Source organism: Leuciscus leuciscus, assembly GCF_965113295.1.
Source record: "Leuciscus leuciscus genome assembly, chromosome: 4".
NCBI classification, from domain to species: Eukaryota; Metazoa; Chordata; class Actinopteri; order Cypriniformes; family Leuciscidae; genus Leuciscus; species Leuciscus leuciscus.
In genome coordinates this window covers 34,213,986-34,226,451 of record NC_138728.1, presented here as the reverse complement: position 1 = coordinate 34,226,451, position 12,466 = coordinate 34,213,986, and the positions used below count along the sequence as shown (strand labels likewise).

Below are 12,466 nucleotides of genomic sequence, written 5' to 3'. Positions count from 1 at the left end.
GATGTAATTTTCAGATCCGAGTGCTGTATTCCCCTTCTACCGGGTGGCCGGTTTCAAGTGGGGCGAGATCACATCCACTGGACGGCAGATACGGCTCGGGCTATGTTACAACATTGGCTCGAGCATTTATATTACTAAAGGGGCCTTTCCATCAGGGTCCCGGAAAGGTTGTTGAGGAAAACAATAAAAAAACGGGCTCTGTAATTAACTTGTCTCAGTGTTTTCATTTCACACCGCAGGTTAGTCTGCTGGATAGGGGTTTATCATTTATCCCTTCTCATTTGGTAAAGAAAGTTGACAGAGGTCCGTTGCTGGCAGATTTGGGTCAGTTTCATGACAAAGTAAAAAGGGCGGTTTATTTTGGTCCTAACGCCGATAGTGAAGCCCAGGGTCTTCCGTTTTGTGAGAGTTCGGGGTGGGTGCCACCACCCCAGAGACTTCCCGGGGAGGTATGGGTTTTTTTCGATAGGAACTTGGAAGGGTTCCAGGTGGCTTTATCAGGAGCACAGGCTCCGGTACCTAACCTGCCCCCGGAGGAGATTAAGGCGTTGGAAGATTTGACTCGCAGAACTGACATTGTGATTAACCCTCTGAGGTCGAGAAACGCGCCCACGCGTTTTGCTGGATTTTTTTCACATAGCAGCAACATAAACTTAAAAAAATCCATCATTTATGGTCATATAAATAAAATAAATACATGATTATAAACTATAGAGGGTCTTCTTTTTTTGTGTACACTCACATTAACATCAAAACCTTGTTTTTATTTTTAAATAAATAAAATAAACAGGGTGCGCTTTCAGCTCACTCTGTCTCCGCAAAAATCTTTCTGAAACAAGTCTGGAAAACTCAGCGAATACTTATCACACAACCATGAAACATGCGTCTAAAGAAAGCTTTAAATTTATACTTTAAAATAAAACAGTTCACATTCAAAACAAATATTCTCCTGCAATGTAATCTGTATGAAACTAAAGAGAAGTACAGTTTCTCCCGTCTCATCTAATTATCTGTAATTAGTTCACGCCCCCTCTCGCAGAGCGCGCTATTCATGAGATAATGTGCTGAGGTGATATGCAAAATAAGGTAAACGCCCCCTGAAATGAGTTCACACCCACTAGCAGAGCGCGCTATTCATAAGATAATGTGCTGAGGTGATCTGTGCAAAATAAGGTAAAAAGCCCCCTGAAATGCTTTAAAACCAGCAAGTTTAATTCACTCACTTTCCTGCGCCGTTGGAAGATGACACACAGCCCTTCAGCTCGACCTGGATAGCAATGAAGAGTTCACTTTTTCCTCAGAAGAAGAACAGGACTCTGACAACGAACGTTTGTATTTTTGAAGAGCGACTTGATCCAGCCGTGGATATTTCGGATGAGTAAGTCTTTTTAAATTTACTTGCATTAGTTGACAAGCTATTTTGTATAAACGTAGGCTACATATTTTACTGGTTGGACCATTTCCATACTTGTCATTCAGAGTAATTATATTTAAATTGTCTAGGCTATGCTTTATAAAGTAGGAGAGAGGCTTCATGCCGTCTGTTTTCTTTCGTTTTTTAATAGTTTTGTTTAAAATAACACATTTCGAGCTTTCTATATATTTCTCTGGTATTTTAGGCAAAGCTTATGAGTTTGGGTTCATTTATGAGGCCTCCAGTTCCTGCTATTTTTAATTCTTATGTTTTAAATACAGGCATTTGGTTGATGAAACAACTATTAAAATTAAGATACAATTAATACAAAACGAAATTCACTTTAAAGAAAGGCTTTATACAAAAAATAAACTTAATGAAATGGTCAAAATCTTCTCTGCCCACTCCATTTGTCTCGCGATTGCGCATGATCTGACTCATGCTTTTCACTTTTCATATAATCAACATAAATGAAATAAAAAAAAAATAATGATTTTATTTAAACCTAAATATGAACTAAATTGTTTTATTTAATTTTAATGACTAGGCTACAACACGTAGGCCAATTAGCCTACAGTACAGAGAAATTAGTTGACAAGCTATTTTAAATAAACGTAGGCTACAGATTTTACTGGTTGGACCATTTCCATACTTTCCATTCAGAGTAATTTATATAGTGCTTGCAAATATCTATTGCAAATGTGTGTATGTGCTGAAATGTGTAAATATGCCCAGCTGATGAATTGCAAATGTGTTAATGTTTGCGTTGTGCTATCTCCGTAATGGCCTATTGACACACAATATATGCCTACAGCACGTGTCTACAATTATTTGCATCAGTTATTCATATAGACTAATGGTAATATACTTTGAAATATTTATGTTATAGTTTTCAACTTTTTTTAAAACAGGAATGCTGCATCTCCTTCATCTGCAACTCGGAGGGCACGCAGCAACACAGTCGAACGTCAGAAAGAGTAAGTACATATTTACCAATGTTTGTGCAATTTTGTTTATATACTTATTACAATATGAGCCTGTATGAGTTTATTTATTTTTGGAGGTTGGTTGATAATGTTACATATTTTTTCTTTGTGCTATCTTATCAGCATGCTAATGCCCATCAGTTGTGCATGTGCTGGAATAGTACTCTATATGATAATAATAGTTTTCAACTTTTTTTGAAAGGAATGATGTAGGTTGCTCACTCTCACCTCTCACTGCAACTCGCACTAAGAGGGCACGCAGCAACACAGACAGAAATCAGAAGGAGTAAGTACACATTTACCCACTATTTTACAGATGTTAGACCAATTTTGTTTATATACTTAGTGATGCTACACATGTACATGTGCCTGCCTGTGTGGATTGCCAGACACAATTGCAAAACACAATTACCAGACACAATTGCAAAAATTGTGGTGTTATGTATGCACAATATTACAATTAGTGATTGGTAATGTTAGTATAAAAGAGCTTATTTTTGTTGTTTTACCAAAATGCTGACTGTCCATCAGTTATGCATGTGCTGGCATAGTACTTTGTTCAACCTTTATTAATATTAATATTATTATTTTTATAGGAATGTGGTAGCATCACTCTCACCCTCACCTGCAACTCGCACTGGGAGGGCACGCGACAGGTGTCGTTCAGTTTTGAGAACAACTGAAAAGTAAGTACACTTATTCCCTTTCTTTCAGATATTAGTATAATTCTGTTTACATATTCTGGTTTTACATAGTCCATACAAACATTATGTGTCTGTATGGCTTTGCATCTGGCCAATGTTACTTATAATGATTGAAATGCAGTTGTTATATTTTGTGTAATAAACATGCTCACAGTTGTTTGTTTGTTTTACAGCTATAAAGGTGATGGTGATCATCAGACACCTGTTGCAAAGAGGGCCAAGACAAACATTCAGACAAGCAACAAGCAGTCTACTCTGTCATGGAAAACAGAGACTGACATTGATATGGTTCCACAGACTCTGAGATTCCTGCCTGCACGGGAACCTGGACCACAGCTGAGTTTAAAACATTTAGTTCCTCCTCATAGAGGAATTACAATAAAACAGTGAAAAACAAAACCTTTGAATCTCCTCTTTGTTCAGGCTGCCTCTCTTGATGGCCCATTAGTCATTGGGGGAGTGTCTATGTCACACCCCTGGTCTGAATCTCATTAATATTGATGAGCGATTACCCCTCCCACGCATAAACCTCTTCTGACAAAAAAAACTGTTTTACAATGTTTAAATCAATGTATTGTTTTAAGAGAACGATCAGGCAGGATGAATTTCACATCATTTTGAAGCCAGAACTAGAAACGACAACATATATTAGTCAAGAGTCTTGTGGGCACATATTTAGAATGTGTTTTGTGTTCTTAAAAAAAGAAAGTTGCTGAAATTTTTTTTAAATAACCACGCATAAACATTATTCTCTTAAAAATACAAAGATTTACAAGCATGTTGATCAGATATTATGCTAGCCCTGTTTGTGTTATATAGAGTGAATTTACACTTTTGCCATTAACATGTTTATAAATAACTGAAAAAAAAAACAAATGTCAGAGCATGTCAGAACACCTCCAGGGCCCCAAAAACACCTCAGACCTCAGAGGGTTAAACTTGCAGATAAGGGAAGTGCGGTGGTGATTATGGATAGGGCACGCTATGTGCAGGAAGGGCTCAGACAATTAACGGACGAGTCCTTTTATTCCAAGATAGAGGCTCCCATTTTTATGGAGTCGGTCCCCCGCATTGAGAGAATAGTGAACACTTTACTGAGGACAGGTTTTATTTGCAAGCAACAGGCCAATTATTTGTTGGGGGAAGTGAGGCCTAGGCCCAGGCGGTTTTATTTGCTTCCTAAGGTCCACAAGCCTCGGGATAAATGGTCTAACCCCTTCATGCCTCCAGGTCGCCCGATTGTCTCGGATAGTGGGAGTGAGAGTCATAGGGTGGCAGAGTTCATTGACTTCTATCTTAATCCCTTATCCACGAAGCATTTTAGTTATATTAGGGACACGTATGACTTTTTGGAGAAGGTCAAGAGTCTGAGAGTGCCGCCGGACGCGCTTTTGTTTTCACTAGACGTAGAAAGTCTGTATTCCAACATTGAGACTCCTTTGGGATTGAGGGCAGTACGAGATTGTTTTGCCAGGTTTCCCGATGCCTCTCGACCGGATGAGGCAATTTTGGAACTATTGGAGTTAAGTCTGACTCGTAATGATTTTGAGTTCGAAGGTGATTTCTACTTACAGATTAAAGGGACGGCTATGGGAAAAAGGTTTGCGCCAGCTTACGCGAATATATACATGGCCCAGTGGGAGGAGACTGTCTTTCCCAAATGCGAGGAGGTCCCTTTGTCCTATTTTCGGTTTCTAGACGATGTCTGGGGAGTGTGGGACCGCAGTCGACACATCACGCCTCGATTAAGGTGAAAGCCGTCATAAATGAGCAGGCCATAGAGTTCCTTGATACAATAGTATACAAGGGGCCTGAGTTTCTTTCTACGGGACAGTTGGATTTCAAAATGTTCTTCAAAGAGACAGATACTCACGCTCTTTTACACTATCGGATCTACCACCCAAGACACACGTTTAGAGGTATAGTATTATCTCAGCTTTTGAGGTTCAGGAGAATTTGTTCACGGGAAGAGAGTTTTCAGGAGGCCAAGTGCACGTTGTCTCTCACACGAATTTGAGGGATTAGGAGATTTGTACCAAGGGAGGCTTTAAACTTGACCATAAGTGGATTCATGTGGATAGAGTTCAGTTTTGCCTTGTCTAGATTGAGGCCTATACCTATGACTATGGTTGTGCCCTAACCAAAGGAGTTCCGTGGTTAGTATACAGAGTTTTTTTTATTTTTTATTCTGAGGTAGCGTCCATCAATTTTTGCTCTATTACCCATAGTGACTCATAGTAAGACCCAGAGTAGGCTTCCCAATTTGAGTCGGATAGAAACTATGGGACCGAGTGGGACCCTTGTCCAAGTGTAATGGGGTCCATACTTGGTCCAATGGTAGAATCACAAAAAGCATGGTGATTGGATACCCACAGGGGAGGCAGGGATCTCTCATGATAGTCCCGAAGTTGAGCCCGACAGGTAGTCAGACAAGCGTCGGCCAGTGCTTTTCCTCAGTCCCGGAACCCCTTTGAAAAACCAGGGGGGGGATGGGCTGTTGTAATATCCTCAAAAAACCTAACCTAGCCAGAGCCATCGGACATGACATACCGGGGCGTATCCAGTTGGTGGATATTGGGGACACGGGTTTTTGACCCAGTAGTGTATATGTACATTTACATTTAGTCATTTAGCAGACGCCTTTATCCAAGGCGACTTAGAAATTAGGACTAAATTCAGCGAGTCATCATAAAGAGGCAAGAGCAACAACAACGCAGGAAGTGCTCAAAATACGAAGTTCAGGTATTATTCAGAGTAGCATAAGCCTGATAAGTGGTGTTTCGAAGGGAAAGGAATTATTTTTTTAATTTTTTTTTTAATTTTTTTTTTTCTATAAGGTTAAGTGCTCACGGAAGAGATTGGTTTTCAGCTGTTTTTTGAATGTTGTCAGGGATTCTGCATTCCGGATGAGGGTGGGGAGAGCGTTCCACCAGCATGGAACTGTGAATGAGAATGTTCTGGAAAGTGATTTTGTGGCTTTCTGTGATGGAACCACGAGACGTCGCTCGTTGACCGATCGTAGGTGTCTGGTAGGGATGTAGACTCGTAGGAGTGAGTGAAAGTAGGAGGGAGCTGAGCCTGTGATAGTTCTGTAAGCAAGCGTCAGTGCCTTGAACTTGATGCGAGCAGCTAGAGGTAGCCAGTGCAGAGAGATGAACAGAGGAGTGACGTGGGCCCTCTTGGGCTCGTTGAAGACAAGACGAGCTGCAGCATTCTGGATCATCTGTAGGGGTTTGGTCACACATGCTGGGAGTCCAGCCAGAAGGGCATTGCAGTAGTCAAGCCTAGAGATGACCAGGGCCTGGACGATAAGTTGTGTTGCATGCTCAGTTAGGAAAGGCCTGATCTTCCTGATGTTGTGCAGTGCAAACCTGCATGATCGAGCTGTCTTTGAAATGTGATCTGTGAAGGTCAGCTGGTCATCAAACGTTACTCCAAGATTTCTGACCGATCTTGATGGGGTGATTAATGATGACTCTAGCTGGATGGTGAAGTCGTGCTGTAGAGATGGATTGGCAGGGAGGACGAGAAGCTCAGTCTTTGCCAGGTTGAGCTGCAGGTGATGTTCCTTCATCCATGTGGAGATGTCCGCCAGACAGCTTGAGACCCGTGCAGCTACTGTGGGATCATCTGGTTGAAAGGAGAGGAAGAGCTGTGTGTCATCAGCATAGCAGTGGTAGGAAAAACCGTGTGCCTGTATGATGTGTCCCAGTGATGTGGTGTAGATGGAGAAGAGGAGGGGACCAAGAACTGAACCCTGGGGAACCCCTGTGGTCAGCTGATGTGCTCTGGATACCTCACCTCTCCATGCGACCTTGAAGGACCTACCTGTGAGATAGGACTCAAACCAGTGGAGTGAAGTTCCTGTGATGCCCAGTGATGAGAGGGTGGACAGAAGGATCTGATGATTCACCGTGTCGAAGGCAGCAGACAGATCCAGGAGAATGAGGACTGAAGATTTGGAAGCAGCTTTTGCGATCCGTTGGGCTTCTGTGACTGACAGTAATGCAGTCTCAGTTGAATGTCCTTTCTTGAAGCCAGATTGGTTGACATCCAGCTGGTTGTTTAGAGACAAGAAGGATGTTAGTTGGTTGAAGACAGCTCTTTCAAGTGTCTTCGCAATGAATGGTAGGAGAGAGATAGGTCTGTAATTCTCTACAAATGATGTGTTTAGCGTTGGTTTTTTGAGCAATGGAGTAACCCGAGCCTGCTTGAATGCTGTAGGGAAGGTGCCAGTGTGGAGGGATGAGTTGATGATGTGTGTGAGTGATGGTAGAAGTGTGGGAGAGATGGCTTGTAAAAGGTGTGAGGGGATGGGGTCAAGCGGGCAGGTGGTAGGGTGACTGGAGAGGAGAAGTGTAGATACTTCCTCGGTTAGCGAAGAAAAGGAGGACAGAGGGGTATTGGCTGTGGAAGGGGTCGGTCTGGGTTCCTGTGTGTGGAGCTGAGAACTGACTGCTGATAGCTGTTGTTTTGTTGGTGAAGAAGGTCGCAAAATCGTTAGCAGTTAAGGAGGAGGCGGGAGGTGGTGCAGGTGGACAGAGGAGAGAGTTGAATGTCTTGAAGAGTAATCGTGTGTTGGAGGAGCTGTTGATCTTGTTGTGGAAGTATGAAGATTTTGCAGCATGAACATCAACAGAAAAGGAGGAGAGGAGAGATTGATACATACTCAGGTCAGATGCGTCTTTTGATTTGTGCCATTTCCTCTCCGCTGCCCTGAGTTCGGTCCGGTGTTCCCGAAGAACCTCAGATAACCAGGGGTTAGAGGGAGTAGCGCGTGCTGGCCTGGAGGAGAGAGGGCAGATAATGTCTAGAGAAGAGATTAGAGTGGAGCATAAGGTGTCCGTTGCGGTATTCACATCCAGAGATGAGAATTGTGAGGGTGGGGGAAGAGAGGATGACACGGCAGAGGAGAGATGGGAGGGGGAAAGTGAGCGCAGGTTTCGTCTGAAAGTGACTGGTGGTGGGGGTGGTGGTGCAGGGGTAGAGAGTTGTAGACTGAAAGTAATGAGGAAATGATCTGAAACGTGGAGAGGTGTCACCAGGATGTTTTCTGTGGTGCAGTTGCGTGTGTAAACCAGGTCCAGTTGGTTGCCTGATTTGTGAGTAGCTGTGGTGATGAGTCGTTTGAGATCGAAAGAGGCTAGGAGAGAGGTGAAGTCTGTTGCATGTGGCTTTTCGAGATGAATGTTGAAGTCACCGAAGACTAGAAGTGGGGTGCCGTCCTCAGGGAAAGTGGACAGCAGCACATCCAGCTCATCTACAAAGTTACCCAGCTGACCTGGGGGGCGATAAATGACTACAATATGGATTTTAATGGGAGTTGTAAGTGTAATAGCATGATATTCAAATGAGTTGTTGTTGCATAGAGAAGAGAGCGTGGAGTATTTGCAATTGTTAGAAACGAGAAGCCCTGTACCCCCACCTCTCCCAGACTGGCGAGGGGAGTGGGAGAAGGAGAAATTGCTAGAGAGAGCAGCAGGGGTTGCTGAGTCTTCTGGACGAATCCAGGTCTCAGTCAGCCCCAAGATACTAAGAGTAGAATGAGATGAAAAGGCTGGAATGAAGTCAGCTTTATTGACTGCTGACTGACAATTCCATAGACCCACGGAAAGAGAGAGAGGAGTATGTGAGGATGTGAGGATGGGACGCAGATTGGCAGTATTGCGCTGCCTATTGCGCGTGATGAAAGGGCGGTGCCGAGAGATAACAGGAATGTATTGAAAGCACATGTTGATTAAGGTGAACAATAAGGTAAGTAGAGGGAAGAGAAAGGGAAGAGGAGATACTTAAGTGCCTTTCTGGTGTCCTTGCTCGGTGGAGTCGCGCAGGTAGAGTCGCTGGTCTTTTCCCGAGTCGGTCTTCACACGAGGAGGCTGAACACGAGAGCTGAACGCTTCCGCTGACGCTTCCGCGACAGCGCGCAAATTACACAGATATACGGATAATGCTTTCACCGCTTGAGTGAGTACAGCTGTTTCGGTCGGGCAATTAAGTGTAAATAACGCGAAAATGTGGCAATTACAAACTGCTAGGAGCAAAGGCTTAAGTGCAAATGTAACAATAATTTTAATTTTCACTCGCGGCTGTTGTTAATTGTGCCAACGCGTCTCTAAAATACAGAATTATGTGAAGTTAAAAATACAAAATAACAAGAGGATCGAAGATAGGCTTACCTTGACTAAAATACAACAATGAAATAACAGGGTGAACCGAGTATTCTGGCAAAAACACTTGCGCGTTCTTGCTGTGCCTCTAGTATGCTTGTCGCTGGTCCTAGTATGCTTGTCGCTGGTGAACCGAGTATTCTGGCAAAAACACTTGCGCGTTCTTGCTGTGCCTCTAGTATGCTTGTCGCTACATATGTATGTAGAGTGAAGAACCAGATGTGTAATTACACACATTTTATTTCCTTAGGATAGAGGAAATCAAAAAGCATGGAGAGAGGAAGAGGAAGAGGAAGGAGGTGGAATGACAGAAGGAGCAGAGGAAGAGATTTGGGTGAGAGGAGTGGAAGAGAGGAGGTCGGAAGGAGGTTTCGGGATGAGAGGAGCGGAAGAGAAGAGATGAGAAGGAGGTATCGGGATGAGAGAAGGAGTGGAAGAGGAGAAGTGGGAAGGAGGCAGGTGGACGAAAGGAGGGAGAGGAGTGGAAGAAGTGAGGCGAGAGGATGGACAAGTACTCGGAGAAGGAATGAACCAGAGGGGGAAAGGAGGTGGAGGAGAAGAAGGAATGTTGGTAACGAGGCGAGAGGTAGGGGAGGAAGAAATGAAGGAAGAAGACAAGTTGGGGATAAAGAGAGAAGGGCGTCGGGGGATCCAGAATTTAGAGGCCTGGTCCGAGCCCTCCATTCATTTTTTGAAATTATTCCACTACACTGTGGAGGTGGAGGACGGCCGGGACGGCCGCGAGGGCCCACCCCACCCGGTAGACTGGCGAGATTGGCAGACCAGGCCAAGAAGGTCCAGCCGGCCTTCCAGTCAGCAAGGACAGAATGCAGGCTTCAAGATAACGCCAATAAGTGGTTGCAGAACGGCCTGGCTATTCTAGAAGAGCATTACCAAGGGGCCCTGCGGAGGGCAAGCAGGGGGGTAATGGGGAGTCCTGGAGTAGACTGGAAAGAGGCTTGGCAGGTGGCAGTAAAGTGGACACAAAGGAGGTATAGGAGGATGAAGGAGCAGACAGTCCAGCGGGCCTGGAGGGTGGTGAAAGTCCTCATGTCCCGAAGGAGGCCTGAGGGAGAGGCAGTAGAGGGGACAAGTGCGGACGCCGGCGCCGAAGCCAGGCCCGAGCCCCCGCAGGAAAGGGAACAGGGACAGCAGGAGGAAGGGGTTGAAACGGTCCCCATGGAGGTGGACCAACCTCGGAGGGCGGCATCCCCAGCAGCACCCACAGTAGAGGCAGAGATCCCTTTGGGGGAGAAGCACCCGAAAGCCAAGAAGGGCTGGGTCCCCAGTTCAAGGAAGGCAGTGGCGACCCTGCCGGCCCTGACGCCGTGGCAAAAGCCTCGGGAGCAAGAGTCAGAGAAAGAAGGGAGCCCTCAGGTGATTGAAGTGGAAGAAGGGGCCCTGGACTGGCTCCTCTCGGGAGAGGGATCGGAGGATCAGGCAGGGCCAGCAGCTCCTCAGGAAGAGGCAGAGGTGGGGGATAAAGAGAAGCCCTCTGGACCCCCGAGAGTAGAGGCTCCGCGGTGGAGCATTCATGTGAATCACGAGGGCAGGGAAAAGGCCAGGGATTGGTCATTGGCCCCAGTAAACCCAATCTTGTTCGTGGGGGCCTCAAATTTAAGTCGCCTGCCAAGGACGGAGGCATGGGAGGTAGAGGTCCATAGCTTCCCGGGGGCCACATTAGTGGACGGTTACAATATTGTCAAGCACAGGACCAAGACGGTCGGGGGCACTGAGCATGTAGTCCTGGCATTTGGCCTAAATGATCGGGGGAACAGCAACCTAGTAGTCCTGGGGAAGACGTTGGAGAAAATGGTGGAAGCAGCCAAAGTCACCTTTCCAGGGGCAAAAATGTATGTCCCTCTGATTAATTTTGATCAGTGTTTGCCAGCAAACCAGAAGGCGAATCTGGGGGCTCTCAATAAGAAGATATTCCAGCTGGGATACAGTATTCCTTTGCTCCCAGAAGAGGAGTTTAAGGTGGGGCAGGACAGGCTGCATTGGACGCCATCGACGGCGAGAGCAGTTCTTCGTCATTGGCTGCGAAATTTAAACATGTAAGGGGGCCGTTCCGCCAGGGCCCAAAGTTTAAGTTGAAAGTCCCGGAAAATTCAAAGATTTTGAAATATTCACTAAATAAAAGAGGGCATTCGGTAATTAACTTTTCTCAGTGTTTTCAATTGACATCGGCACAGTTTAGACTATTGGACAGGGGTTTGTCTTTTATCCCTTCCCATTTAATGAAGAAGGTGGATAGGGGGTCTCTTCTGGCGGACTTGGGTCAATTTCATGCCAAAGTACAGAGAGCGGTGTTTTTTGGCCCTAGGGAGGAGACAGGGGTCCAAATTCTGCCTTTTTGTGAGAAATCGGGCTGGGTGCCCCGGCCCCAGCAGTTACCAGGGGAAATATGGGACTTTTTTGACAAGAATGTAGAGGGGGTCCAGATAGTCTTATCGGGAGCACAAGCTCCGAGACAGAATCTGCCCCCGGAAGAGGTCAGAGCTCTAGAGGAGTTGATCTCCAGGCGTGATATTGTTATTAAACCGGCAGACAAGGGGAGTGCAGTGGTCATTATGGATAGAGGACGTTATGTGCAGGAAGGACAGAGACAGTTGACGGACAGTTCATTTTATCGTAAGTTAAAGGCTCCCATTTTTTTGGAATCAGTGCCTCGCATTGAAGGAGTAGTGGAGGCCTTAGAGAGGACAGGTTTTATTTGCAAACGACAGGCAAATTACCTACGGGGAGAAGTGGCACCTAGGCCCAGGCGGTTTTATTTATTGCCGAAGGTTCACAAGCCTAAGGAGAAATGGCTCAATCCCTTTATGCCTCCGGGTCGTCCGATAGTGTCGGATTGTGGAAGTGAGAGTCACAGGATTGCGGAATTTATTGATTTTTACTTGAATCCCTTATGTACTAGACATTCTAGTTATATCAGGGACACTTATGACTTTTTGGATAAAGTGAAGAGTCAGAGTGCCACCAGGGGCAATTTTGTTTTCATTGGATGTAGAGAGTCTTTACACTAACATTGAGACCCCTTTTGGGCTGAAGGCAGTACGGGACTGTTTTTCACGGTATCCTGATGCCTCTAGACCAGATGAAGCGATCCTAGAACTCCTGGAATTGAGTTTGACCTGTAATGATTTTGAGTTCGAGGGGGAATTTTACCGACAGATTAAGGGGACAGCTATG

General features: G+C 45.2%; 2 protein-coding genes across 2 annotated transcripts in view; one reads left to right on the top strand and one right to left on the bottom strand.

The window, feature by feature from the left end:
- LOC309497419 (uncharacterized protein) overlaps positions 1-12,466 on the top strand; it is a 64,186-nt gene that overhangs the window by 44,745 nt on the left and 6,975 nt on the right. The window lies entirely within an intron of this gene.
- LOC309497388 (uncharacterized protein) lies at positions 5,894-9,118 on the bottom strand. The gene is made up of 2 exons (XM_082167653.1): positions 7,774-9,118; positions 5,894-7,161 (listed from the first exon to the last, which is right to left on the bottom strand). Exons 1-2 carry the CDS (start codon positions 8,834-8,836, stop codon positions 7,118-7,120), a joined length of 1,107 nt encoding a protein of 368 aa, XP_082023779.1. The 5' UTR covers positions 8,837-9,118; the 3' UTR covers positions 5,894-7,117.

Bases quoted from the DNA above. Each gene is read 5' to 3' on its own strand.
- LOC309497388 (XM_082167653.1), bottom strand. From the start codon at position 8,836: ATGTGCTTTCAATACATTCCTGTTATCTCTCGGCACCGCCCTTTCATC. The intron at 7,162-7,773 runs GTATGTATCAAT...CTAAACAACCAG, and splicing joins AAAAGACGCATCTGACCTGA to CTGGATGTCAACCAATCTGG.